We start from the raw sequence: 27543 nt of genomic DNA, 5'->3' as shown, positions 1-27543 counted from the left end.
CTGAGGCCTGCCTTGCACTTAAAGTGAGACCTTGTTGGCCTTGCACCTACGCCAGACTCTGGGCCTTTGCACAGGCCCTCTTCAGGTAATTTCTGAGGAAGGCACATGGTACCTGCCAAATTTGTTAAGCAGCTGGATTACTGCCTTTTGGGCTCTACAGGATCGGAACCACTTTAGATCCATTCACAGCCATGTTACCATGGAAGACAAAATGTGACTAATGGGGTTTTGTTTTCTTTATTGGAGTGGGGACAGGATGTGAGGTTGACATGAAGTCGATATTGGGATAAATGTATACAAGCCGAGGGATGCCCTTGCTTTACATTCGAGGGCAAACACGATGAAAAGAAATGCTCGCGTTCGACGGGAACAAGCAGGAGGATAGGTCAGGCCTAAGACGGCGGTCTTTGCTGCAGGTCTTCGCTGCAGGTCTTCAGGTTTCCGTTTCGGCTGGCCACCTCCTTGGGGTCGAAAGACCTCCGGGCCTGCAGGGGGCGCCTGGCGCAACGGAGCGCCCTGGTCCTGGGCGGGGCCGGGGCTGCGCAGTCATGATCACTGCCAAGGCCTCGGCGGACTCCGCTGTCCCGTCGGTGCCCGGTGCTGCGGTGGCTACCGGTGTCCCGGAGCCCGAGGAGCCAGCGTGGCCCTGGGTGAGCCCAGGCTCAAGCAGGAACAGGCGCGGGGTGGGCGGTATAGGCTTGGGGGGGCCGGCTTCATGCCCCAGCCATGCCCCCTGCTCCGTAGAAAGATGCCCCGATCCGGACGCTGGTGCAGCGCATCCACCAGTTGCAGGCTGAGCGCGCGCAGGCCTTCCGCCGGCTGGAGGAGTAAGTGCGGGCGCAGGGGCGGGCAGGGGTCGCAGAGTGCAGCCCCCGGCCGGCTCCGGGGATGGGCGTGAGCGGGGGCGGAACTGGATCCCCCTGCGGCTGCGTTGTCAGAGGTGGGGTGGGATTCGCTGGGGGACCAGATCTCTGCTTTCCCCCGCTGGAACTCAGGGCGCGGCCCCACTGTCCGGTGGACCACTGCGCGTGGCGCCTCTCCCTTCCCCAGGCGCAGGAGTGGGCCCATCTCCGGTTACCCTGCGGGAGTCAGAGAGCGTCCTCCACACTCTGGGGTCCAGGGACACTTGCTGGGGGCTTTCAGGTGGCCAGTGCGAATGCAGGGCCAGGAGAGCCTGAGGGCGTAGCCTCAGGACCCCCACCTGCCGCAGAGGCCACCTCCAGTACCAGCGAAGCGGTCCGCCCTACGACTTCCCGCGCTACCGGAGCACAGTGCACGAGGTGACCCAGGCCTTCGCCGCCGCCTCGCGGGAGGTGCTGGCGGTGGAGGCCGAGCTGGCCGGACCCAGAGGGCAGCCGCTGCTCGCGAGCCATGTGCGCAGCCTACAACAGCTGGAGCAGACGCGCCTGGCCACGGTGAGGCCCCACCCCCAGCCCCGGTCCCCTTGCACAGCGCCTGGTCTCTCACGGCCCACTGTGCGCCTCCGGCGCCCCAGACCCCACTTCTTTCTTTCCCACTTCAAAAACTCCACTAAGGTTTCACTTGGGATTCTCTGGCTCTGATCTCTCCAGTCCTTCTCCGGGTCGTTCAAGTTTTGTTTAGTGCCAGGACGTGCCCACTTCATCTCAGCACCCCCTCCCGCAGCCCCCGCGCTTTGCCGGGAGGCCCAGTGCCCTCCCACTCCGCTCCTACCCCTTTGGCAGTCCCCATTGCTTCCGTTCTGGTTCTCAGCCCCCTGAATATTGGAGAGAGTGAATTTCCACGGCACACCCGGCTTTGAGTAACCCTGTATCCCAGCCTAGGTTCTGGGCCTGCCCCTCCGCGGGGGGGTTCCAAGGCCTCGCCTACTCTGCCCTTACAGCCAATCCTGGCCGAGACACACTGTTCCCAGACCAAACCCACGTGAGGCCACGCCCACATCGTCTCCAAACTAGGATTTCCAGACCACGCTGCTTTAGGAGACCCCAATCCCAGTCTAGGTGTTCTGCCTACTTCCACCCTGCCGCATCCTGAGCAGACGAACGCCTGCTCCACCCCTGCCCCCAATTCCTGGCTGAGCCTTTTCCGCTCTTCCCATGCCACGCCTTCCTGCGACCACACCCACGGGGCAGCACCTACACACTCTAGGGCCTGCCCACTGGGTCCTCCTCAGCAGCCCCTTTGAATCCCAGACTCCTCCCGTGCAAGGTATCGCCCCTTGAGACTCCGAGTCATAGCTCCCTTTCTGGGCGCTTCTGTGTCTCCCTTCCTGATCTGTGTGGAGGGCCGGGGGAGGACCTCTGCCAGATATGATGCCCTCCCTGTTGCCCATACCAGGTGGCTCTGCTGCAGCTGATGGGGGCACCAGAGCTGTCTGAGCAGGAGAACACTCTGGAGATGCGCCAGCTGAAGATGAAGTGAGCACTCCCTCCCAGTGGGCTGGTGGTGGTAGCTTTGCACATGTACCTTTAGGCACCTGTTCCTAGCTAGGGGTGTCCCCGAGCTGGCACAGTCATACTGGCTTGACCCTCTGGACCTGCACGCAGCCCTCAGGGTATGCACACCAGGGCCCTTACCTGGGGGTACCAGACATACGCACACATTGCCCCCAGGACCCGCACCCTGCAATTTCACACCAGACTCACTGTGCATTTCCGGGACACATTTGGGCACCTCACATATGCCAGTCCCACTCCCATGGCTGGACTTAGAGCTTGGACATGGTTACCCAGGCCCACCAGACACAGGCTGCACATTCCTGCCCCCAGCCCCGCTCCAGCACGCACAAGTGCACTCTATCTGCTCTGTGACACAGCACAACCTTTGGATGCCCAAGATGGCTTTTTCCTCTGTGCCCACTCTCACCCACAGACCACCCCTCCTCCCTGGCATCCAAATGGTTCTCTTGGCCACTGGTGCTGCCTGGAACTTAGGCGGCAGGCGGCAGGGCCCGGGGCTTGCCACAGCCCCCTAGGAGCTGCGCAGTGGCGGCTAATTTGCTCCATCTGGGTTTTATTTATAGTTCCCATCCACTCTTGTAGGGTAATTAAAACCATGGAAGCGATCAGCGAGGTTCTTCAGGACCTTAGATTTGATGCAGAATCTGTTGAGTGATGGAGGCTCCCTAGGGACACGCCGAGGGATATGGAAAATGGGGTGAATGGCACCCAGCCCACCCCTGGACTGTCAGCTGGCTGGGGGTCACACGCCACCGGGTTGCTGACTGCCCTTGAGTTTGCTGTGACTCTCACAATAAAGGACCTTTCATTTTCAGCTGCTCCACTGTCTCTGTGTCCTGGGGTGCTGGGATGGGTGTCGCTGGGGAGGAGGCCCCACAAAGCCAGGGATGCCAGGTGAGAGACCCCCCTCCCCCCCCAGTAGAAGTGGCATTTTGAATCACACCCTCCAATGAATTTAAAACCAGATCTTTCACATCCTGCAGAGTCTGAAATTCTGGGACCCAAAGACTCCAATGCCATAGGGCCATTAGGATTCCTCATGCTTCCCCTGAACACCACAGCCCCTACCCTGGGCCAGTCCAGCCCGAAACAGCTTCACAATCAGGGCACCTAAATAGCTTGTTTATTTAAAAAGACTTTGGATGGGGTGGGGGGAGCAATGACCCCTCTTCACCCCCAGCCCTGGGAGGGGTTCTGGGCAGCTTAGCCAACCCTCATACACACACCCACTGGAGTTGCACCCAAGAGTGGCCTCACGTGGAGACCAAAGATGATGTTACCCTCAGAATATCCACCCCAGCTCCTGCCGAGGGTGCTTGGGTGCCCTGAGGCGAGGGTACAGAGTTAGCCCCCAGTCTGGGTGCGGCCCCCAGGTCTCCACGCAGCAGGGAGGGTGGCCCCAGTCCCTAGAGCTTATCTGGCAGGACCTGCAGGCAGAGGGGAAGCCAAGCTAAGCAGGGAGTATAGGAGAGGCCAGTACCATAGAGCAATCGAGGAAGCCCCAGTTCAGGTCCTGGCCCTGTGACTTTCAGCTTGGGGACCTCTGGTAGGGTACTGCCCCCTCTCAGGGCCTCAGTTTCCCCCATTTGAGAAGTAGGAATAATTGTCTCAAGGGGTACCCTGTGGGTAAAACTCTTGGCGCAGAGTGAGCATGCAGTAGGCGCTCATACTGGGACGAGTATGTTCATTCCTGAGGATTATATTCCACTTTGGACATTTTCGGGGGTCAGATGCTTTTACTAGCCTGAAGGCCACAGGACCAGGCGACCACTGGGTGGTTAGGTAAACGCTGATAAATAGGAGAGGGAGGAAGGGATTCCATCTCAGCAACTCTAAGGCTGGGGGAAGGGGGGCACGACCTGTGGCCACTAGGAGGGGCCCTTGTCTCCCTCCCTGCCCACCCACCCAGTGGGGGTGGGCTCCCCTTACCTCTCGTCGTGCCCCGTCTGCCCGAGGGCAGGATCCCCTCGTCCTGTGCTTGGAAGGAAGGAGGCAGTGTCTGGGGGCTGCGGACCTACCCCCACCCCCACCCCCAATCCGATTCCCTCCCTGCTCCCACCACTCCATCCCTCGCCCGCCGGTCCCTCCTTCCTACCTGGTTGCGGGTCTTGTGTGTCTTCTGCATCCAGGCTCGCCACTGGTCGTAGAGGCGGAAGCTCAGGTTCGAGCAGTAGGCGTGCTTCTTGAGCCAGCCCAGGAACTGCTTGAGCTCGCGCCGCACCGGCCCCGAGCTCGGCTCGCCGCCCCTCGGCTCGCACGCCCCGCCGCCCGGGCCCGGGCGCTCTGACGGGGGAAGCGGCAGCGTCACGGCGCGCCCGCCAGAGGGCGCGCGAGGGCAGGAGAGGGAGGTTCTGCAGCTCCGCGGACGGTGTTTCCCTAGGGCACCTCCCTCCCGGGTGTCTCCGCGGGATCGGGTCCCTCCACCGCCCAGCAGAGCAGCCCAGCTGAGCCCAGGAGGAGGCGGGAGGCAGGGGAAGGAGGGGGCACTTTCCTCCTGTCTCCTGCAAGAACCTGATTCCCGTGGTCTGAACCAGGTGTCAGTGAAAGGGAGGGGAAGGAGGAAAGGAGCCAGGGCCAGAGGGATGAGACCCTGACACAGAGTAAGGGACTGAGAAACGGCGCCACTAGTGAGGAAGAGCTTGAGAGAGAGAGAGAAAGAGGTAGAGATGAAAAGATAGATACAAGGTGAGACAGGGAGCTGTGGGGAGGGCCAAAGCAACAGGGGACAGCCAAGGAGACGCAGAGGGACAGAAAAGGGAGAGGTGGAGAGAGGGCTGCAGCAGGCGGAGACAGAGACCATGTGTGTGGGGACACAGAAACCCAAAAAGGCAAAAATACAGAGAGATACAGGGAAAGAGAATGACAGAGGGATGAAGGGAGATGGGGGGGGGGTGCGGGAGGGTGTGAGCCAGGAGGCAGTCCCCAGGACAGGCCTGAGAGCGCGAGCCAGTGGGGTGGGGAGTGGGCTGGGAGGGCCAGGTGGGAGGCCGGCCTGTCTGTCCAGCTGCCGGCCGCAGCCAGCCCCTAGCAGGCCGGCAGATAAGGACATCGGCCTCACATCATAAATAACGCCGGGAACCCGCTGACAGGCCCTGGCACGGCCACGGCCCCCACCGCCCCTGCTGGCCTCCCCCGGCCTCCCCAGCCTCTCCAGCGGACGCAGCCGCCTACTGGCTCGCGTGCAAGAATCGCAGGTGCTGGGCACGAGCAGGGGCCAAGGCGCAGGCCCCTCCCAGCCGCGCTAGATCCCGCCCACCCCCAGAACCTGGAGGGGCCCAGGATGGGGGCTGGGGAACTGGCTGGGAGCCTGGCTCTGCCCCTCCCTGGCTTTGGGACCCCCTCTGGGCCTCAGTTTCCCCATCAACCCACGAGCATGGGCCTGGACTTCCAGGAAACTGAATTCAGATCCCTGTGTGGCCCTGGGGGCTTGGCTGAACGTCCTAGGGGCTCGGTGTCCTCACCTGAGAAAAGGGATTCCCTTGGGGTGAAATCATGGGGGAGCAAGAGCTAGGAGGCTCAGTAACTACTACCTGCAAACACTGAGAAGGCGCCCACCGTGAGTGAACTTTCTTGGGTTGTCTCATTTACCCCTAACAATAGCCTGATGCGGGTATGATTATTATACCCACTTTCCAGATGGAAAAGCTGAGGTCAGATATTTCAATTAATGTATTTCATAACATTTCACAAAGGAGAGAATGGAGGATCATGGGCTTAGAGAAACCCCAGAAGGGAAGGGGTTCAATCAGACCCAGGCTCCTGGTTGTCCCCACTCCCCTGCTTGGATCGAAGGGGAACCCAAGGGGTGCCTGGGTGGCTCATTGGGTTAAGCCTCTGCCTTCGGCTCAGGTCATGATCCCAGGGTCCTGGGATTGAGCCATGCATTGGGCTCTCTGATCAGCAGGGAGCCTGCTTCCCTCCTCTCTCTCTCTGCCTGCCTCTCTGCCTACTTGTTATCTGTCTGTCAAATAAATAAAATTAAAAAGAAAAAGGAAAAAAAAGAAGGGGAACCCAAGACCCATTAGAGGGAGAGTTGGCAGCCGATCAGCCACAGAGGCAGAGGTCTCAAACTCACCTGCCTTTAGGGGCTAGGGAGGGGATACAGGTGGGTAAAATGGGCCAGGTGGGGAACTGGAAAATGAGACCCTTGAATGAGGAGTGCTGATAGGGGCTGTGGGCACACTCCAACTGTGTCCTGTTACATTTCCTTGCTTAAAGATTCTATTTTTAGGGATGCCTGGGTATCTCAGTGGGTTAAGAGTCTGCCTTCAGGGCGCCTGGGTGGCTCAGTGGGTTAAGCCGCTGCCTTCGGCTCGGGTCATGATCTCAGAGTCCTGGGATCGAGTCCCGCATCGGGCTCTCTGCTCAGCAGGGAGCCTGCTTCCCCCCCTCTCTCTCTGCCTGCCTCTCTGCCTACTTGTGATTTCTCTCTGTCAAATAAATAAATAAAATCTTTAAAAAAAAAAAAAAAAAAGAGTCTGCCTTCAGTTGAAGTCATGATCCCAGGGCCATGGGATAGAGGCCGGCATCGGGCTCCCTGCCCAGGGGGGAGTCTGTTCCTGCCTGTCCCTCTGGCCTCCCCTCCCAATCCGTGATCTCTCTGTCCTTCACTCTCTCTCTCTCAAATAAGTAAATAAAATCTTTAAAAAAAAAAAAGTGTACATTTTTAAGCACTCTCTACACCAAACATGGGGCTTGAACTCACAACCCCAAGATCAAGAGTCGCATGCTCTTCCGACTGAGCCAGCCAGGTGCACCAACACTTTCTAGATAATTCAATTTTCTAGGAAACCAAGGATATTTGTGTGAAAACTTCCTGGTTTTGAATGTCTGCAAGTTGGTCAGACTTTTTTTTTTTCTTTTTCCAAATAACAGGTCAAAGAAGATGGACCTAAGGGCCACCAATTTGAGACCCCTACTCCCTCAGAGGAAACAAAAAAACAGAGGCTTTGGCTGCTTTGGGACGGGTCTCCCCACCACCCAGAGCTATGGGGGTGCTCACCACTACGAGGGGTGGAGGCGGCCGTGGGGTGGCTCCACTCACTCCAGATCCCTGCCTTCTTGGAGCCGTAGATCCCGAAGGGATTGCAACGCACCTGCACGAAGTAGACTGTGCCTGGCTTCAGGCCGGCCAGGCGGCACGAGGTCTGGTTGCTGACATCGTCCACCACCTGGTGGCCATGGCAGGGTCAGAGGCCAGAGGTGGGGGTGGGGGGTAGGGGAAGGGCGACGTGGGATGGGGACCAGGGGAGAGGGGGGTCGATTGGCAGGCACCTTCCAATCCACGCTGTCCTCCACTCGGTAGCGGATTTGGTACTTGGCTTGGAAGAGGAAGTCCTTGAGGGCCGGTGGGGAAACCCAGCGCACACTCAGCTGGTCCTCCAGGCCCCCGACACGGCTCACATGCACATCGGGTGGGGGATCCGTGGTCACTGTGAGACGACGGGGCAGGGCAAGGCTTAATCAGCCAGCCGTCCTTGCACATGGCCAGCCCCCACCTGGGTTCAGATCTCAGAGCACATGGCTTATCAGGGGCACCTGCCTCCGTCCTGCCCTCTACCCCCTCCCTGCTTCCAGCCGGGTGGATTACATTAGATAATATTTGGGAAACACTCAGCACCTAGAAGCATTCAATTAATGTTAGCTGTTATCACCATTATTATCTATGACAGGAGAAATATAATCCTATCTTCGGGGAACTACAGAAAAGCAGCCATCTGCCTGGCTGATGACATTGTTCTTATTATGCCCAGGAGCTCAGGGGTCAGCAGGCTGCCAGACCCCTGGGAAGCTCCTCCTGACCCCCCACGGCCCACCTGCACTTCCAGATCCTTCCTACTTTGCAGAGGTTTTCAATATGACAGCCTTGCTGGTGCAGAGGGGAAACTGAGGCTCAGAACCTGCTCACTGCAGCTTCAGGGCTTGAGGAAGCAAAGCAGGAAGCAGACTGAGGTGGGGGGCGGCTACCAGCCTTCTGGGGATCCTTCTGGGAGCCCGGTGGGCAGCACGGAGGTCTGGCCTCTCCCCCTGAGGCCTTAGTAAGGGTCTGAAAGGGTTAAGGCACAGGCCTGCTTGGGGCTGAGAAACACCCTAATTAGATTAGGCCCAATTCTGCTCGCAGATCATCTGTTTCCTGCCTCCCGCCTGCGCACCCCCCTCCCCAGCTCCAGGCTGAGGCTTCCTGGGGCGCCTCCCCGACCTGGGCGCCCCCTCCCAGCTCCCCCCGGGGCCCCCTCCTGCACACCTGGGCTGCTGAGGGGGAGAGAGCCAGGCCAGGTGTTCTCCACAGAGTGGGGGTATCCTGGCTGCTTCAGGGGACTGGGGACCTATGGGTGGATGCCTTGTTCCTCTCGGCCCCAACCAGCAGGGTCGGGGCTGGAGCTGCTGCCGCCCGGAGCTGAGTTAGGAGAGGGGGTGCAGGATCCCTTGTGGGCCTAGTAGTTGGGGTGGGGGGCTCACCCACATCCAGGATGTCCAGCGTGAGCACATCGGAGCGGGCTGAGCCCAGCCGGTTGGTGGCCTCTACCCAGATCTCATAGGGGGTAAAGAGAGCCAGGTCCTTGGGGATATGACAAGAATGAGGTCCCACCGTGTGGTACTCCTCACACGTGTTGTCCTGCCCGTACCACCTGCGGGGCAGGAGGGGGTGTGAGGACACTCGGAGGTCCTTTCAGGCCCTCCAGACCTCCCCAGGGCAGCCCCGGAGTGCAGACGGGACACCAGGTTTGGAGACTGTGGGCTTTAGCCAAGTCTAGAACATGTATCACCCAAGGGCCTCCACCAACCTCAGCTTGTACTTGAGAGAGTAGTTGGTGTGGAGGAAGGTTTCCCCGTGGGCCCCCGGCGTCCAGCGGCATGTCAGGTCCTTCATGTTCTTGGACCAGCAACTGATGTTGAAGGGTTTCTCTGGGGGCACTGGGGAAGGGTGGGGGGTGTGCAGGGGGCTGAGGGTCTGGACCAGCCCTCTATAGGTGGAGAAGTCACTAGCCACCAGCTGGGCCCCCACCTTGGAGTGGAAGGAGGGTGAACAGAGCTGATGTTGGCATGACAGCCTACCAGGGATCCCTTGGGGACAGGGCGTGGGCGTTCTAGGTCCTCTCTCCACCCCAGCTGTCCCTACCTCTCCCCATCTGCGCCAACATGCCCACTGTCAGTTGTGGGCCACAGGGCCCATGGTCCATGCCCCTCTCCAGAGGGAGACGCCGCCCACAAGAGTTACCCCTAGTTATCATGGGTCCCCACTTACAGCCAACATAGAGGCAGGAACCCGCCAGGATGCTGCCGTCGCGAGCATGGCACACGAGGTTGTCACCAGACTGTTGCCTGGATCCGTTGAGGTTGGCCAGGGCGAGGGCCAGGGTGGACGTGTTGAGCACACGGGAGAGCTCGGGGGCTAGGCGGCGTCCGTTGAGGGTCCAGTAGAGGCCCTCGGCGGTGGCGCCTGGTGGGTCCCCATGCACTGAGCATGTGGCCTGCAGGGAGGAGCCGATGAGGAGCGTGGGGTCCTGGGGGCTGATGACAGCCATGTCTGGGGTCAGAGAGGAGGGCCTGTCAGGCCTGAGATGGAATCACTCTGAACCCCCCACCCCCGCCACCACCATACTAGGACCTCCAGGACCCATGGCAGTTCTGTGCGGGAGCCTTTTCCTGTTGTCTCCCTCCCATTTTACAGATAAGGAGACTGAGGTTCAATTAGGGCACATGACCAGCCCAAGGTTGGTGGCAGAAGCAAGATTCAGCCCTAGAGCTGTGTGATCCCACAGCTCAGGTCTTTCCAAGCTGCTTCTTCACAGACTTGCTCAAGGCTCTGGGAGTGGACACAGAACTCAGGCATAAATGTCCATCCAGATTCAAGGAAATCTGGCTTGGCACATAGTTCTGGCAACTATCACATTCTGCTTTTTTCTTTTCTTTTCATTTTATTTTTGGCAATTAGAAAAGACTGGTATCCCTAGAACCTCACACATAGTCTTTGGGGGGAAAGGTGCTTCGAAGAAGGAGTACCGTGACTCATACTAGAATCCTGCTTATTTTATGGATGAAAAAACTGAGGCTCTGAGAAATCATCTCTTGCCCAAAGTCACTCAGGAAAGGGCACACAATTTAAACCCTGATTTGGTGGTCTCCAGAATTCTGCTCTGTGCTGTTGCTGGAACTGAAGAAGGCTGGGGCAAACTCTAGGCTCCCAGCCCCTATCCAAAGGGACTTGGCATCGTTGTTCTTTCCTTCAACTCATTTTTCATAATCTGCAAAATGGGAACAAAAAAGCTCATGATCCCTAGGGCCATTGTGAAGATGAGATGGAAAGTGACTTCCTAAACAGGAGTGTGTATGGACTGGGTGCTGGGCACAAGGCTCTCAGGGATGCCAAGTCTTCCCCCTCTGGAGGTTAGAACCTAAGAGGAGTCTGTTTTTATCCAAGGAGAAGTCAAGGTCCAGATAAGGGCAAGGGCTTTCACAGATACATGTGCAAGATCCTGCACATTTTATTTCTCTCTGAGCCTCAATCTCCGCATCTGGGAATTTGGCATCACAGTATCGACCACATGTTTGAGAGGAGTGAAAATGTCTTAAGGACAACCCTGTGGGACCATTAAGCCAGGCTGACCTGGGTTCAAGTGCCCCCAGTTCACTGGAGACAGCTTGGCCCATTCGTTTTATTTCTTTGAGCCTCTGGGAAGGGGCCTCTCCCTCCACCAAGAGCAGCTGTGAGGACTGATTCACTCACTTGTTCATTCATTCATTCACTCATTCATGCATCCATGCATGGAGCACCTACAGTTTGCCTGGAGCTGGGGGCACAATGGTGACCAAGATACTCAAATTTCTTGCCCTTATAGGCCTTGAATCAAGGGATCAACAGGAGAAAGAACAAATAAATATCTAAGAATAAATAAGGAAGAAAGTGAGGTACATATTAGTGGTGGCAGCTCAATGGCCCAGAAGGCCTATGTGGGGAGGCATTAGAGCTGAGACCTGAATAAAGTGAAAGAAATCACCATGAAAATGTCTAGGAGAGAGTGACCAGGTGGTGGGAGCAGCAAGTGCAAAGGTCCTGGGGCAGGAGTGGTGGGGAGTGAAGTCTAGGAGGTCAGTAGTGCCAGACCTGGTGGGGAGGGGTTATTCCAGGGTTCTGCTCAGGGGATAATTTACATTTTAAAAGGATCCCCAGGCTGCTGTACAAAGGGACTGGGGGTGGGGCAGCAGTGACAGCAGGAGGTAGCCCAGCTTCTCTGAGATGACAGCCAAGGAGAGGGTCATCCTGGATCCTTGGGAGGCACTCTGAGTGCTAGCGGCTGCCCTGTGCTGGCCCTCACAGCCCCAGATGGGCGAGATGGGGTCCACGCCGTTCTCCGGCCGGCCCTCACTATTTTCCGGGGCAAACTTGGCTTGAGGGCCATTTCTCGCTGGAGCCTGGGATCACAGTTGCGTTTGGGGCTTGGCCCAGGGCTCGCCGGAGGTCTCAGCGTCCGTGCGAAGGAGCCGACTGAGCGGGCCAGAGTCGAGGAGGCGGGGGCGGCCGGGGGCGGGGGCCAGGGGGCCGCCCCGGAGGTCCCAGGCAGCCAGCCGCCCGCTAATTCGGAATTCCTTCGGCATGAACTCGGGCGTGCCAGCGTCTCTGCCCTGGCCCACCCACCGCTTCCTGCCTGGGCCCCCCCAGCAGGGTGGGAGGCACGGCCGGGCCTGCCTGGACCCCAGGCCCACTCTCAACCCTTTGGGGGTAGGTCACGCCCCTCCTGCCCCCCACCCGCCAGCAGGGTCTAGCCAGGAAGGGGCTCTCTGGGGGGTCTTGGCTGGGGGGCACTGCCCCTCTGCCACACCCGCCTGGCCTGGGCTGGCGAGGATTGCCAGCCAGCAGCTGCAGCTGCCCTCCTGGGGCTGGGAGGGGTGGGGGGGGTGTACAGGGCCGGAGGGCAAGGCCAGGCAGGCCTGGAGAGGCCAGTCCCCCCCCAACCCCAGGTTCCACCAGAAAAGGTCAGAGGGAGGACTTCTCCTGGGACGTTGGTGCCAATCCCAGCTGGAGCACCTGAGCCACTGGATTCCCCTCTCCTGTTCTCAGTTTCCTCCTCCATAAAATGGGAGGAAAATAAGTTCTACCTGTTGGGGAGATTAATGAGATGAGATCGCGATGTCCAGGACCCAGCACATTGCAGGACCTAGGAACTATTAAGGTCACAGCCCCTTCCAGTTCTGGGGTCCCAGCTGGCTCCCAACTCCCTTCAGGCCTCCCCAAACAATGGGCCAAGGCACCCAGGCGAAGCAGCTGGGAACAGCCCACTAAGGTTGTGGGGGCCCTTGCCTGGTTTGGGGGGCCTCCTAGAAGGCTCCCCAAAGCAGATCCCTGAGCTACGCTTTTGGACAGCCCCCCCACCCCCCTTGCTCCCTGCCTCCCTGCCTTTCACACAGAGCTGGGGCCTTTAAAAGTTTTTTCCTTCTCCCTTCCCAATCTGGAGCCACTGCCGTTATTAAAAAGGAACACCATGTGTTTTAAAAGGGAAAAGTGTGAGATTCTCTGCAAGCAAGGCAGGAGGGTGGCCTCCATCCCGGGGTCCCGACAGGGGTCCCATCTCCTGTCCCGCTGGTACCTGCAGATACTTTACGACCCACCCGCCTGCTGGTCAGGTGCTAAGACACACCGTAAGTAGAAACATATTGCTGAGGTGTGAGAATCTTTTATTTAATTTCTTCCCCCTTAAAGGAAAAAACACACACAACAGTCCCCCCCAACCTCCACCACCTTTGCCTGCCGCTCCAGGAGCTGGAAAACAAAGCCGGCCACGGAGAGTAGCCTTTACAGGCACTGCTCACTGCCTAACGGAGCTGCCAGGAACCCCAGGATGGCCTGGGGCATCCCCTCACCTGCCCAGGCGCCTGGGGTGTGCTGGGCTTTCAGCAAGTGCCCCCAGGAGGTGCCCAGACCCTGTCCTTTCTAAAGACGCACCACAGGAAGCTTGCAAACAGCTCTGTGCAGGGTGGGATGGCCTGGGGAGCAGTGTGTGCTGGCCGGAGTGGACCTGAGCGCCTGGATCGGTGCGTGGAGTGGTTGTGAACGTCTAGGGCAAGCTGTGCCTGCGTGTATACCCCTGTGTTGCCTCCCCCCGCGGAATGTATGTGACCACGAATGTGTGTGTGTCAGGGATGGAATGTGTGTGTGCGCGCCCCGATGGTGTGCGAATGTGCATCTGGGATGCAGTGTGCGCTCATCTGAGGGCGAGGGTGACGGGCCACAAGCCAGTGTGTCTTTGTGTGTCTCTGGGTGTGTCCCAGAGAGGGTCTGGATGTAGAAACGGTGTCCTGGAGGGGGTGTACTTTGGGTGGGGGGACAGAGAGTGCCGCGGGCCAGGAGCTCCTGACAGGCCAGTGGTCTCGGCCTGCGAGGCTGTGGGTTCCCGGTCCCCCTCCCTCCCACCAAGGCTGGGCCCGCGGTGCCCCGACTCGCTGGCTCCTGCTCCCTCTCACTCTCACCCACTCGCTCACAAAGATTTCTCTCGCTGGAGGCTCTCAGCCACGCGCAGCCCGGCCAGGAAAGGTCCCGAGCCCGCCGGTGGCTGGGACTCCGCGGACCCCCGCGCGCGGGGTCCCGCCAGGGGAGGGCGGCGGCGCCGGCCCGCGGAGAGGCGCGTCCCCGGGGACCCCGGGCCGCGCGCCAGGCGGCCAGAGCGGCCCCCCTCCCGCCGCCCCGCCTTCCTCGCGGGGCTCATCCCTCCGCTGGTGGGGGGCCCGCCCAGGGCCAGCACCCAACGCGCCTACCGCGTGCGCCCCTGCCCGGGAGCGGTGCCCCTCGGTCTCTACGGCTCCAAGTCCGCGGGAGCTGTTGCGTGCACCCGCCGCGTCCCGGAGTTCAGAAAGTCCCAGGCCGCGGCCCCCCGACCCCCCGGGTCAGGGCCGGGTATCCCCGGCCGGGCGGCCCAGGTAAGAAGGCCTAGGGCGCGGAAGCCGGACCCTCGGGACGAGGGACTGCGGCACCGTGCGCCCCGCAGGTGAGGGCGCCCCGAGGGCCGCGCTGGGGGCGCCTTCCTTTGTTCCCGGGCCGTCCAGGTGGCGCCCGCGCCCCCTCCCCCCGCAGCTGCCCCCGGGGCGCACGCTCTCGGCCCAGGCGGGAAGAAGGGAACAGGACGCCGGGTACTCACGGGCTCCTGATCCGGCTCTCGGCGCCCCGAGGACGCAGAGTAGCAGTAGGGGCAGCAGCAGCGGCGGCCGCCGCGCGGATTGGGCGGCGGGGCCCGAGCGGCCGGCGGGCATGGGGCCGGCGCTGCCGGGGGCGCGCGGCAGGAGGCGGCGGGCGGCGGCTGCGGCGGCGCGGGGTGCGGGGCTGGAGGCCGGCGCGGGAGGGCGCGGGCTGGGCAGCCCGCACGTCGCTGGGCGCGGGCGCGGAGGCCGGAGCAAGTCTGAGCAGCCGAATTGACAAGGCGCTAATGCGCCGCTGGCCCCGCCCGGCCCCGCCCCCGGCCCGGCCCGGCCCCGGGGGGGCGGCGGGCCCCGCACCGGCCTCCCGGCCGCCCGCCCGCCCGCGGGCACCGCGCGCCCCACCCGTCCGGCCTCCGCCCCGCCGCGCACCGCGCGCGCCCTGTCCCGCGGCCCGGAAGCCCCCACTCAGCCCCTGCCAGCCTGAGAACTCTCTTTCCAACCCAGCCAGCTCCAGACTCCCCACCCCCAATCTGAGACCAGGCGCCCCCAATCCCGTTTTCATACCCTTGCCCACTTCCCTGCACCCTGCTTTCAGCCCTGTGCCCCTTAAGTGTCTCCTGCGGCCCCCCGCCTTGGCCCGCTCCCCCCCCCCCATCCTGTCTCTGCCCCCACCCCAGCTTTTGGCCCCGCCCCCCTGAGTGGTCCCTGAGCCCCGCCTGCTCCCATTTCCAATCCCCCTTCTTTCCCAGGGGCCTGAGAGTCGCACACCCCCAGCCCCACGCCCTGGACGCGCGGGTCCCACCGCTCTCTCGGCCCAGCGTCCCCCGCCTCCCATTTCATCCCGCCTCTCTTCGGTGATCTGCGCGCAGCCTCGGTCCCAGGCTTTGCTGGAGGGAAGACTGAGAAAAAGCTGGAAGGCAACGGAGTCCCGGGCCCTCGCCCGGGCTCAGCTGTCCCATTCACGCAGGACAGGGCTGAGTTTCCTCGGAGGGCTCCCGGGGACCTTAGGAGAGAGCTCCCGCGTGGATAGACGGGGAGAAATGGGTCTTGGTGGGAGCGGGGACCGGGGTTTGCCCAGGTCCCGCCAGTGGGACGGGAAGGATTCCCAGACAGCCGTAAGGACCCCCCCCCGACTCAGTGACACCCCTCCCCACGGAAACATCAGTTCAGCGGCCCGCGGGTGGGGTGCGCCACGCAGTGAGTAATCGCTCGGGCGGCCGCCGCCCGCCGGCTCCAGGTAACGCCGGCTGCCGGGAGCGACGCATAGTCTGTCTTCCTTTTTTTTTTTTTCCCCTCCCTGCGCCGGGATCCTTCTCCGTGTTATTATTCTTGGCCACTGCTTGGGTTTCGGGACCCCTCCTGGCCCAAGCGCCTCACCCCCCACCGCCTTCCTCTCGGTCAGCACCCGATACGGCGCCCAAGATAGAAGGGCTCCCGGCCTTCAGGGTACCGGGTGCTTGAGACGAGATTTATTTCCAGGGACGCCTCCAGCCCGGAGGTCTGAGTCTCAGCCCTGCCCCCAGCGGTGTGCCCAGAGAGAGGAAGGGCTCTAATTCCCCCTTACAGAGGGGTTCCCTTAGAGGCCTAGACCCTCTCTCCATATCCCTAACTAGCCAATGGGGTAAAAGTGTCTGAGGATGACTCAGGAGCCCCCACCTTGTTTGGTCAAGGCTACCCTCCACCCCTCTTACTTGGATCCCCAGCTCAGACCCCAGACTGTCAGAAAAAAAGAGGATTGGAGGACAGGAGGCTCTACACATACTGGGGGCTCTGCACACCCACAATCTGGATTCTTAATGGGTTTTATGAGGGGGAGACTAAATCCCTGGAGTGATACACTGCTCTTCACAGATGCAACCAGGCCTCTCAGCCTCAGTTTTCTGCTGTGTACAATGGGCAGCTCCCAGCCAACCTAAGGTCTTCTGTGAGAAGATGCAATGCTGGGGTTCCTGGGTGGCTCAGTGGGTTACAGCCTCTGCCTTTGGCTCAGGTCATGATCCCAGGGTCCTGGGATCGAGCCCCACATCGGGCTCTCTGTTCAGCAGGGAGCCTGCTTCCTTTCCTCTCTCTCTACCTGCCTCTCTGCCTACTTGTGATCTCTGTCAAATAAATAAATAAATAAATATCTTAAAAAAAAAAAAAAAAAAAGAAGCAGATGCAATCCTACAGAAGGTGTCACATTCTAAGCCCTTGGCACAGCTCCCAGCACTGGGGGGCATGTTCTCTTGGAGCAGGGGTGGTCCCCAGGCCTCGGTTTGTCACCTCTGAAAAACGGGGCCATAGCTCCATCTGCCAGGTGATGCAGAGGGTTAAGAGGCGGTGGCAGTTCTTAACTAGAATTGCGTTTCCAGGATACGCACACCCCTCCCCCACAACCACTGCCCTGCGAAGTTTGACTCTCTCCCCAAAGACTTCAGGCTCCTTCTGGAGGGAAATCTTGATGTTTTCCCCCCAATCTCTGCTCCTCCCCCAGTCACCCCCGAGTTTGGGGGAAAAAGCTCCCCCATCCACCCAGGTGCTCAGGCCAGAGACCTGGAGGCGTGCGTGACAACTCTCTCCTTCGCTCATCCCCCACGTCCAATCCATCAGCAAATCCTGTTGGCTCTGATTCCAAAACACATCCCCATTCTGAGATTCTGACCCCTTCTCTCCACCCTGTCCAGGTCCAGGCCCCACCAGTCTCCCTCTGGGATGGTGCACGGACTCCTCCTGGGTGTCCCTGGTGACCCTCCTGCCCTTCCTTGTCTGCACGACAGGAAGAGGAAGCTTTTAAAAGAAGCAAAGCAGGTCTTCTCTGCCTGGCCACCCTATCCGCCCCTCCTCTCCTTTCCTCTCCTCCATTCTCCTTTTCCCTTTCCTCTCCCTCACTTCGCTCCAGCCACTGCAGCGCTGTTTCCCCAAACACACCAGGCTTGTTGCTATCACAGGGGCTTTGCAGATTTGCTGTTCCCTCTGCAGGGATGCGCTTCCCCAAAATCTCCTCCCCGCCCTGCTTAGGACCTTCTCTTCCATCAGGTCACTGGTCAAGTGTTACCTCAGAGGGGCCCCCCATCCTTTCCAGGCACCCTTCATCCCCTTCTTTTAAAATTGTCTTCGTAACACAGTTCTTTGAACATTGTCTTTGAACACTGTCATTCTCTTGAGACTTTTTTTCTTTAGACTGTGACTGCCCTGAGACCCATTAGGACCTCATGCTGGGCCCAGTGAGGGGCTCAATGAATAGTTGCAAAAATGGAAGGATGGAGAATTCTCGGTTCTTCCAAGTGACTCAGTCCTAGTGAATCGTGCTGCCTGGGGTCCCAGTGAGGCCCACGCCCCCTGACTTGCTCTGTGACCCAAGCTGGTAGTCATCCCTCTCTAGTCCTTACCCACAGAACGGTAAGGATCGTTTGTCCAGCTCTGCCCTGGAGCAGGTCCTCTCTCCCCTGGGTAACCTTCACTTCATACCTTTGACTTTAAGGAAAGAGATTTGACCCCCAGGTGCTTGCTTCCCTATCCACGGTTCTCCCAGAGGTTTAACACCTTCCTTCCCAGTCCCACTGCCTTTTGCGCTGGAAGGGGAGCCAGCATTGACAGAACTTCTGGCAAATATTGACCCAAGTCCTTGAAGGTGGCTGGGAATGTACAGATGGAGAGAGGGCCCCACCTAGGATGGAGAAGGGCTCCTCCTTAGTCCACACACTATGCATCTAAGGATTAAGTTGAGGGCGAGGCTCTGGCTCTAGCTCCCTGTGTAACTGAAGGGCATTGAAGGGACCCTGGGGAGAAGGCAGTGGTGACAGCACCTTCAGTGGCCCAAAGGAACCCAGAGCCCATGGGAGGGGTAGAGCACAGCACCGCCTCTCCCATGCTGAGACCTCCATGCTCAGGGCTCCTCAGTTTGGGATTAGCTGCCCGTGTTCCAGGCCTGTGTTCCCAGGAAGCAGGGCCAGTCAGGGTCCAGACCTGGACATGGGTTTGGGACAGCAGAACTTAGGTTCAGGACCTGGGTGCAGGAGAGGGTGGGGCTTCGTTATTTCTACCCTGTAGCTTTAGCCTGGGTAACTGGGATGCCTAGGTTCAAAGCTTTGTGCACTGAACTTGAAAAATTCAGACTCCATAGGCAGTGGAGCTAGGGCCTCAGGAATGCCCCCTAGGTCTAGGTCAGGGCCCCTGTGCACCCGCCACGGAGGCCTGGGTTCCCTGCCCCTCGGCTTCCTGGAGAACCTCAGATGTCTGGGTTCTAGGAGGTGCCAGGGGCGGTGTGTGTGAAGGGGGTAGACAGCTGTGCCCCTCTCCCTTCACCACCCCCCACCCCCCGCCCCACTGTCAGCAAGCGCCGGCGCCACCGAGCCGTGCCTCCTCCTCAGCCTGTACCCGGCTTGAGGGTGGGGGTCAGCGGGGTCGTGGTGAGGGCGGCAAGGGACAAAGGGCGCTTGTCCGATGCCCGCCCTGACCTCGGCCGCCGCTTCCCGGACGCCCGGCCAGCCGCTGATTCACGCCCAGGCCGGCCGCAGCGCCCCGCGCCTGCCGCCCCCGGCCGGGCCGCCCCGGGGGGTAGGAAGTGGGGGGGGCGAGGGGCGGCGCCGAGTCAACTTTCCCTCTTAAGCCCCGAAGGAATGTCGGCGGATTTCCTGAAACCCGACCCCGGCCGCCCGCCGGCCCTCCCGCCCCTCACCTGGACCTGCTCCCTCGGGAACGGCAGGAGGGGCGCGGGGGCTCACCTGGGGGGCCAGGGTCAAGTCCTCCTTCCGCTCCCGCCCCCAGCGGCCTCGTAGAACGGAAAGGGGGGGTGGGCGGCAACCAAGCCCTCTCGCTCCCCTCCGGCAACCTAGGCCAGCGCTCCAACCTCTCCAGCCTCAGTTTCCCCTTCCGCAAGAGGATGGGGGGAGTCTTTCCTTCCTGTTGCGCTTTAAGTGACGCTTCTTATGTCGAATGCCCCAACCTCCGCCCGCCTCTCTTTGCTTCTCTCGCTTGTATCCGGGCCCACCCCTTTTCCCCACCCTCAGCCTCAGTTTCCTCATCAGTAAATTAAACAACGCTACCGGTACTTCCTTTTAGGTTGTTGCAAGAAAATACCTGGGAGGGCTTTGTTTGGAATGAACGAAGTATAGTAATTGTGGAAGACGCTTAAGCGCGCAGGATTCTGAACTGACAAGTGTGGGCTTGAATCCTAGCTCTGCTGAGGGGTCCTGGAGCCTAAGTTTCCCACCTGTGAAATGGGAGACAGCATTGGTCTTAACCAATGGCTATTTCCCAAGGCACAGGCCCTGACTCGCGGGAGGTTAGACACGGGGTTCCCTCGCTTTCGCGAAAACCGCGGGCGGGAGGCCCTTGCAGCAGGGTCGCAGCGGCGCAGCCCAGGAGGGGCGGGGCGGGGGAGGGGCCGCGCCGGGATCCAGATGTTCAGGGTCCGCCAGGCACAGCCGCGCCTGATTAAGCCACGTGGGGGCCCGCCGAGGCCGCGGAGATGAAAGCGCCGCGGCCGGCAAGGGGAGGGGGTGCGCCAGCGCCCCCCCCCCCCGGGTCCCTTCCTCCTCGGCCGGAACCTGCGGCGCCCTCTGACCTGCCGACCCCGAGAGGCTGCCGCCCCGTCTGTGGGGGCGGAGCGTAGAAGCAAGAAGCCACGCGGGCGGCAGCGCAACCTCGGCAGGCACCTGCGCGGGGCTTGCCAGCGGGGGGGTGGGGGTGGTCTTCTTTGCAGGGGTCCAAGGCTTAGGGAGGCGCCCCCCCCCCCCAGCTACCTTGCCTGGCAGAGAGGAAGCTAGGGAAACCTCTTAAACTGAGATTCATGGGGCTCCAATCCATCACCTTGGGATGTGGCTATTATGGAAGCCAGAAGTGTCCCTGTCCCAAGTTTTCCCACAAGAATTAGGACTTTAAGCAGCACTCTCACCCTGCTCCTACTTGTACCTCTGTGTCCCCTCCCACTCAGCCCCGGACCGAGAGGCCCCCAGTTGGAGGGTAGACAGCGCTAGATCCCCCAGGCCAGTGGATCAGGGCTGGCCCAGAAGCGGGCAAGGCTGGGGGGACCTTGAAGGGCCTGGGAGGGCTTCCTACAGGAGGCAAACCAATTACAAAGTTGCCACCCTTTTCACTTGGGTGGCAAGGGACACGATGCCACAGACCTTCCAGAGGCCCTGGCTGCTCCAGCGCTGTGACCCTCACTCATGTCGCTCCATCTCCAGTGTCTAGCTCCAGCATCACCGGCCCCTTACCTCCTCTTCCAACACTCTCTTTCCCGCCTCGGGGCACTCTCTGTTCCCTGTGCCTGGACTGCCCTCCCCGCGAAGCCAGCTCAAATTTTGCCACCTCAGGGAGGCCTTCCCTGAATCCCCTGGCCAAGAGACACCCCGTCCCATCACCCTAGTATTTTTCCTTTTGGCCCCATAGCGCTGGCGGAGATCCTCTAGCCCGTGGATACGAGGGAGGTGTCATGGCACCCTCGAGATGGGACAGGCGGCGGGGATCACCGTCCACCTGCCCCGCCCCACCCGCACCCCGACGGTGCAGCAGCGCGGCTCCCCCCGCCCGTTCTCCGCATCCCCCGCCCGCCCTTCCCAGGCTGCCTCGCTCGGGTGACGTCAGCGACCCTGTCCCCGCCGCCGCCGCTGCATCCTCGGTGCCTGCCAGGAGCCGGCGTCCCCCGAGCCCCTCGCTCCGGGCACGGCCATGGCTTTGGTTTCACTGATGCCGCCGCTGCTGCTGCTGCTGTTGCTGCAGCCTCCACCTGCCATCCCCGCTCCGCCCGCCCGTGACCCCTTCGCCCCGCAGCTCGGGGATACGCAGAGCTGCCAGCTGCGGTGCCGCGACCGCTATCCTGGTCCGCAGCTCTCGCAGGTGAAGCGCTTGCGGCGCCAGCCAAAGGAGCGGCGATCTCTCCGGTGGGGGAGGGGCTGGGGATGCGGTTTCCTCCGTAGCGAGCGCGAGATAGGGGTTCCTCCGAGCGGGAAGGAGTCGGAAATGGGGGTTCAACAATGGAGGTGGGTCCATCTGGTGAGGGAGGGACTGGGGTCCTTTCTATCGAAGTCGGGGTCCCTCCGAAGGAGATGGGGATTGTTCCTCCCGCGGGGGGAACGACTGGGGGGGGTCCCTCTGTCCCTCTGATGGGGGAGGGTTTGGAGATGCGAATCCCTCCGATGAATGCGGAGTTGGGGGGGGGTCCTTCCAAGGGAGGAAAGGAGAGGGGGATCGAGCCTTCTTAGGCCACCTTGCCGGCTCTGGCTGTGCACTGCTGCGCAAAGACCCTCGGGGCGCCCATCCCCCACCTCCCTCAGGTCTGATAATCCTTTCCTCCTCCTCCTTCCCCTCCTCCTCTTTCTCTTTTCCTCCTCCTCTTCCTCCTCCTTCCACATCCTCTTCCCTACCCTCCCCAAGAGCGAGATACCAGCCCCCATTCACATCCTCACCCACCAACTGGATCTCCATTTTCCCAGGCCAGAAAAGATGACAAACCTCCTCCTCTTACCTCCTCCCTCCTTCCTCAGGCCTGAGAATTCCCCTCAATCTCTGTCTTCCTCCCGTGAAGCCTTGGTGTGGGGTAGGGTGGGGAGGGAGAAACATTTCTCTCCAACTCATCCATTTTACAACCATTGCCCAAATCCAGTGTCCTCCACGGTCCATTCCCCTCTCCTTTCCTCAGAGCTAAGAAGCCCTACTAATATTAGCCTTCCCCTCCCCACCTCATTCACTCTGGATCTGGGCAGTGGTGGGGGGTGAGGGGGAAGGGAGGAGGAGGGAGAGAACAACAAATCTTCTATCTCCTGCTCTGAGCCTGTGCTTCCAGTGCAAACCTCCCACTACCCCTCCCCCTGGCCTGAACCCCATGTCCCCTCTCCCAGGCAGAGCTGGAGGAGGAGGACCCTTCTGAGTCCCCCAATGAGTATGACAGGGCTGTCCTGATCAGTGCTTGTGAGCGCGGCTGCCGCCTCTTCTCCATCTGCCGATTTGTGGCAAGGAGCTCCAAGCCTAACGCCACTCAGACTGAGTGTGAAGCAGGTAAGGGCCAGGGGCAGTGGGGGGGGGGGATGGAGTGTGTGGGGGGTGTAGTGGCCAGGGTGGGGCGAGGTGGCCTGGGAAGGGTCACTCTCTAGTCCCCCCTCCTGCCCCTTCCCCACCTCCTCCCACCCCCAGCATGTGTGGAGGCCTATGTGAAGGAGACAGAGCAGCAGGCCTGCAGCGAGGGCTGCTGGAGTCAGAACCCGGAGCCGGAGCCTGAACCTGAGCCTGAACCAGAACAGAAGGTGGGCAGCCTCCCACTTGTGGCCCTGGGAACATCCCCCGTCCTTTCTTTCCTCCCTAAATCCGCACTCATGTCTTGAGTCTCCCAGGCTCTGTCATCCATTCTGGGCTTACTAGGGATTCTCGATGGAGTCTTGTCTTGCCTCAAGCCTCAGTAATCATCTCTGTGATACGAGAAGGACCCTCCCCTCCCACCACCGTACAAGGAGTAAATGGCAGAAAACAGATCGTGCTTATCAGTCATTGGTCCTGGTCCAGGCCCCAAAACAGCCTATCTCAAATTCCTCATGCCACCTAGAGGCACCTGGGACAGTGTCACTCTCATTTCATGCACACAAAGCAACTGCCCAAGGTCACATAGTTAGGGCTGGGCAAGACCTAGGATTTAAGGCTGTAAGCATGCCTTACCTCACCCATCTTCAGTGTTATCAGAGCTAACTTTGTTGAGCCCCTACTGTATGCCAGGCGCTGGTCTAAGCACTTTCCTTTTGGTGAACAGGTGGTCACTGTCATGGGGGGGGCCCTCAGAACTGAGTTTCAGGGAGGAGCTACTCCCCTACCCCAGGGAGAGATAACTGCTCACCCATCACATCCATGAGTGAGTCTAGGAAACACTGTGTTAGGGGAAACTAAGGCACAGGAAACCACTTATCACAGCCAGAGACCCCTGAACTAAGATTGCCCAGAAAGCTCCTCACCTTCACCCATTTTCCTCCACCCACTCCAGGCCTTCACTGTTCACAAAAGCATGCTGTACTATATCATTCCTTCCTGTTCTGAATTCTCTCCTGATGCTGTCAAAATAAGAGTGAGGATGTGAAATTTTTAATAACAGCAGCTACCATGTATTACACATTGGTGCTGTGCCATCGTTTAACTGAATTCTCATAACAACCCCACGAAGGAAGAGAATCATCCCCATTTTAGGGCTCAGAGAGGGCAATCCCCTTCTCCAAGGGCAACAGCGAGCCAAATACCGCGTTCATGAGCCAATGCCCCAAACCACTTAGCAAATTCCTGTCCCAGTGAACTCTCTCAGCTCACTCCCCTACCTTGGTGACATGTCTATGGCTTGGGTCTTCCCTTGGCAGAGAAAGGTCCTGGAAGCTCCAAGCGGGGCTCTTTCGCTCTTGGACTTGTTTTCCACCCTCTGCAATGACCTTGTCAACTCAGCCCAAGGCTTTGTCTCCTCCACCTGGACGTACTACCTGCAGACCGACAACGGGAAGGTGGTGGTGTTCCAGGTGAGGGGTCTGGCCGGGCGGTGCCAGTGCGGTAGGTGGGTGATCGGGTTAAGAAGGTGGGATGCATTGGCTGTTGGCTCATGGGATGCAAAGTCCTCGGGTAATCAATGTTTGGACCTAGCTAGATTCAGGGCTTCACTGTCTCACTCCCCTCTTGAGTCTGCTTCCCTTTGTGGTGGTTGTAGTCCCAGGAAAGCTCTTCCCTCCTGATGGTAGATGCCAGAGGGCTAGGGTATAACATCTCTGAAGTTTTAACTCGATGGAGACTTACTCTGATTGGTCCTGGCTGGGTCATGTGACCATCTCTCATCCAATCCCCGTGATTCTATTGGCCTAAATAGCGTTCCTACTTCAGGAGCTAAAGGATTGGGTCCGCATTGAGATGCCTGCAGCAGCAGGGAACCACAGCCTCCACAGAAGGGTTCCCTCTGCATCGTGGAACTATGTGTCAGCTGGGCATGGGACAATGTAACCTAGAGGGGACACAGAGATGTGCTTCCCAGGGCCAAGGTGGTGCCATTCTAAACGGCTCTTCTGTGCTGTTCTTGTTCCCGACCCAGACCCAGCCTGTGGTAGAGAGCCTGGGGCATGAGGGGGCCCGTCTGCAGCGAGTAGAGGTGACCTGGCGGGGATCCCACCCTGAGGCCTTGGAGGTGCACGTGGGTAAGGTCCAAGGCTAGACCAATGTTCCTTCCACAGGTAGCTCCACTGCCATAAGGAATCCTAGTGGCAAATGAACCCTGGGATTTCATCTCTCAACTCTTAGGGTTCCTTGGTCCATCTTCCAGGGTTCCATGATCATCTCCCATGATTCTGTGGTCTGTTTCCCAGGATTCCACAGTCCAGCTCCAGGGTTCTGTGATTCTTCTCCTGGGGATTCAAAATCCCTCTCCCAGGCTTCCCAGGTCCACCTCCAATGGTTCCATGGTCTGTCTCCCAGGGTTTTGTGATTCATCTTCTTAGGTTCCGTGGTCCAACTCCTAGGGCTCCCCGGTTCCATGGTCAATTTCCTAGGATGCCACGGTTCATTTCCCAGGGTTCTGATCTCTTCCAGGACTCCGTGCCACATTGCCTTAGGTCCTGGTCTCCTTTCTCCTCTCCTGGCTGCCATGGTCTCTTGGGGAAGGCCTGGGGGCCACTAAAAGATGACTTGTCTCTCAGACCCCGTAGGCCCCTTGGACAAGGTAAGGAAGGCCAAGATCCGAGTCAAGACCAGCAGTAAGGCCAAGGTGGAATCTGATGAGCTGCAGGACAACGACTTCCTCAGTTGCATGTCCCGGTGGGTGGCAAGGCCCTGGGCGGGGGGATGGGAGTGTAGCTGGAGGGGAGGGTCTCCCAAAACCCACTGGAACCGCTGAGCCTGCCTTCTGGGCTGGTCAGGCGCTCGGGGCTCCCTCGCTGGATCCTGGCCTGCTGCCTCTTCCTTTCCGTGCTGGTGATGCTGTGGCTGAGCTGCTCCACACTGGTGACCGCACCTGGCCAGCACCTCAAGTTCCAGGTGGGTGGGACCTGGTGAAGGGGTGGGAGAAGGGCCGCTCCTTGGCCCTGAATTGGGCTGCCTGCTCTCCCCAGGCGACAAGGTCCCCTGACTCCTTGTGTGACACTGGGCAACTTGCTCTACTTCCTTATCAAGTTGGGGGTGGGTAATGCCAGTCCTTAGCTGGGGTGACCTGAGATCGGGGTGGGAAGGAGCCTTGGCAGGGTGGGGGCTCAGTAGCCCTCCCTCCCTCCCTCTTCCTCCCCCTGCAGCCCCTGACCCTGGAGCAGCACAAGGGCTTCATGGTAGAGCCAGACTGGCCCCTCTATCCTCCCCCGTCGCATGCCTTTGGGGACAGCCCCCCACCCTACAAGCTGAAGCTGGACCTGACCAAGCTGTAGGTCTCGATTGGCCCGTGCATCGCCCAGTGCAGGGGCTCCTTGGGCCTCGTTTGTCCTGTGCCCAGGAGTCCAGGTCAGGGTAGGACCATCCTTGGGCTCCTCCACTCCCCCATCCTTCTTCTTTCTCCAGTCCCACTCCTTGCCCCTCTGAGTCCTGGGATCGCCATGCCCCCATAGGGTGGGGGGGGCGGGATCTGGCCTTGGTCCCTCCTTGCTCCCCCCTTCCCCAGAGCTTTCTACTTTTGCCTTCTATCTTGTAGCTTCTTGAGTATTCAATTCCCAGTTCTGTGCTTCCTCCCTCCTTCCTCCTTTCTCCCTTGGAGGGTGGGGGCTGAGGGCACAGGGGAACCACCCTGTGCTAGGGCACCTTCCTTTCCCCCACCTCACCTCCAGAGATGCAGTCCTAAGAGAAGAGGCCCCTGCAAGAGTTGGTGGTGGGCAGGTCCAAGCTGGAAGGGCGGCTGAGGCTGGATTTGCAGCATGGGGGTCGGGAGGAATAAACCATGTATATAAAAGATATTTTAGACTGAGCCTACTTCTGTTTATCTTTCCATCTGCCCTTGGGAGAATAGCCTGAGCATGGTTATGGCCCCAGTCCACTTGGCCCTTTCTGAGTTGGGGACCGCCCTGGGAACTCTCCGTGGCTTCAGGAAGGACAGCACCTCTGCTGCTGCCCAACCTGCACCACACTTCCGACTAGGGAGGTCCCCAGAAAAGTGGCCTTTGTTACCTGCTTGGGCCGGATGGGTGGGTACCCCTTCTTGCCTCCCTTTTGGGGTCCCTCCTCTGAAATGCACAGGTCGAATCTTGAGGAGGATGTTTGGTTAACGTTGCTGTCATCTGGCTTCCACCCCCCTTTCTTTCAGGTATGGGGCAGCTTCGGGGCATTGACAGTGGGTCCTAGCCCTTTCCCTAACTAAGGGATCCAGACTTGACCTTGCCCTGTACTTCACATTTGAGAACAACCTTGCAGGACGGGAGCAGCCTACCCTGATGAGGCCATAGCCTTGGCTTTCTATCCTTCCTGTCCATTCTGCAGACTCCTGGAGATCTTCCCAGAAAAATCCTCTTTTAGCTTCAGTTAACTGGAGTGGTGTCTATCGTTAGCAATCAGAGATTCCTGGGGAGAATTTCGGATGAGGGGTGGGGTGGTCAATGGGGTGAAGGTTTTCACAGGCCAATGGAGGCCTATGGGTGACAGGTGGGTGGGGGTGGGTTGTTAGAGGGAATCAGGTAGGACTGATTGTCAGCCATCCATCCACCCTTCACCTTGCCTTGTGTCCCAGGAGATCCACTTGGGCTCTGTGCTTTCTGCTAGAGTCAGCTGGGGAGGGGATGGGGGTGGGTGGGGATCACCACAGGCAGGAGGTAGGAGGAGGGAAGATTGGGAAGTCAAGGTGTTTCTCTCCTAGTGTCCCTCCCTACATCCTCCAACCTTCAGCCTGTGCCTGGTCACAGCTCCCCACCACTGCTCACCTGGGGTGGTGCGCCCTTCCTGTCTGTTACCCAACCCTGCCCACACCTTTACTACAACTTCCAAGGCATCCTTTCTGAGTAGCTCCTACTTCCTGCCAGGACCCTGCATGATACCATGAACATCACCATCCAACATTCAAAGACAATTTTGCAACCCC

The 27543-nt window shown here is 59.8% G+C and overlaps 3 protein-coding genes across 5 annotated transcripts; 2 read left to right on the top strand and 1 right to left on the bottom strand.

Annotated features, from left to right (window-relative positions):
* The first annotated feature begins 515 nt into the window (after positions 1–515).
* Positions 516–3252, top strand: REX1BD (required for excision 1-B domain containing). The gene is made up of 5 exons (XM_044253880.1): positions 516–650; positions 745–827; positions 1211–1415; positions 2317–2396; positions 3021–3252. The coding sequence occupies exons 1-5, from the start codon at positions 549–551 to the stop codon at positions 3091–3093; spliced, it is 543 nt and encodes a 180-aa protein (XP_044109815.1). The 5' UTR covers positions 516–548; the 3' UTR covers positions 3094–3252.
* Positions 1016–14681, bottom strand: CRLF1 (cytokine receptor like factor 1). Of its 2 annotated transcripts, none has more exons than XM_044253879.1 (9): positions 14570–14681; positions 9685–9966; positions 9224–9353; positions 8898–9067; positions 7713–7870; positions 7441–7609; positions 4534–4721; positions 4368–4410; positions 1016–1079 (listed from the first exon to the last, which is right to left on the bottom strand). In XM_044253879.1, the coding sequence occupies exons 1-9, from the start codon at positions 14679–14681 to the stop codon at positions 1075–1077; spliced, it is 1257 nt and encodes a 418-aa protein (XP_044109814.1). In that variant the 3' UTR covers positions 1016–1074. The 2 variants fall into 2 exon arrangements, with proteins under 2 accessions (XP_044109814.1, XP_044109813.1); XM_044253878.1 differs by lacking the exon at positions 1016–1079 and adding an exon at positions 3540–3865.
* A 6492-nt stretch (positions 14682–21173) lies between these two features.
* Positions 21174–26428, top strand: TMEM59L (transmembrane protein 59 like). 2 transcript variants are annotated; one of them, XM_044253876.1, is made up of 8 exons: positions 21174–21386; positions 22388–22544; positions 22680–22789; positions 23879–24031; positions 24592–24694; positions 25193–25310; positions 25412–25529; positions 25781–26428. In XM_044253876.1, the coding sequence occupies exons 1-8, from the start codon at positions 21219–21221 to the stop codon at positions 25907–25909; spliced, it is 1056 nt and encodes a 351-aa protein (XP_044109811.1). In that variant the 5' UTR covers positions 21174–21218; the 3' UTR covers positions 25910–26428. The 2 variants fall into 2 exon arrangements, with proteins under 2 accessions (XP_044109811.1, XP_044109812.1); XM_044253877.1 differs by lacking the exon at positions 21174–21386 and adding an exon at positions 21509–21529.
* Positions 26429–27543: the final 1115 nt, after the last annotated feature.

The sequence above is a fragment of the Neovison vison genome, chromosome 6 (assembly GCF_020171115.1).
Source record: "Neovison vison isolate M4711 chromosome 6, ASM_NN_V1, whole genome shotgun sequence".
In the NCBI taxonomy this organism is placed as follows: Eukaryota; Metazoa; Chordata; class Mammalia; order Carnivora; family Mustelidae; genus Neogale; species Neogale vison.
The sequence above is the reverse complement of the archived record's forward strand: the minus strand, read 5'-3'. Positions and strand labels throughout refer to the sequence as shown.

Coding starts and splice junctions, on each gene's coding strand:
- REX1BD (XM_044253880.1), top strand. CDS start 549: ATGATCACTGCCAAGGCCTCGGCGGACTCCGCTGTCCCGTCGGTGCCC. Junction 828..1,210: donor GCCTTCCGCCGGCTGGAGGA/GTAAGTGCGGGC, acceptor CACCTGCCGCAG/AGGCCACCTCCAGTACCAGC. Junction 2,397..3,020: donor ATGCGCCAGCTGAAGATGAA/GTGAGCACTCCC, acceptor CCACTCTTGTAG/GGTAATTAAAACCATGGAAG.
- CRLF1 (XM_044253878.1), bottom strand. CDS start 14,681: ATGCCCGCCGGCCGCTCGGGCCCCGCCGCCCAATCCGCGCGGCGGCCG. Junction 4,722..7,440: donor CGCCTCCACCCCTCGTAGTG/GTGAGCACCCCC, acceptor TTCCCCCGTCAG/AGCGCCCGGGCCCGGGCGGC. Junction 4,411..4,533: donor CACACAAGACCCGCAACCAG/GTAGGAAGGAGG, acceptor TTCCAAGCACAG/GACGAGGGGATCCTGCCCTC.
- TMEM59L (XM_044253876.1), top strand. CDS start 21,219: ATGGCTTTGGTTTCACTGATGCCGCCGCTGCTGCTGCTGCTGTTGCTG. Junction 21,387..22,387: donor CTGGTCCGCAGCTCTCGCAG/GTGAAGCGCTTG, acceptor CCCCTCTCCCAG/GCAGAGCTGGAGGAGGAGGA. Junction 22,790..23,878: donor AGCCTGAACCAGAACAGAAG/GTGGGCAGCCTC, acceptor TTCCCTTGGCAG/AGAAAGGTCCTGGAAGCTCC.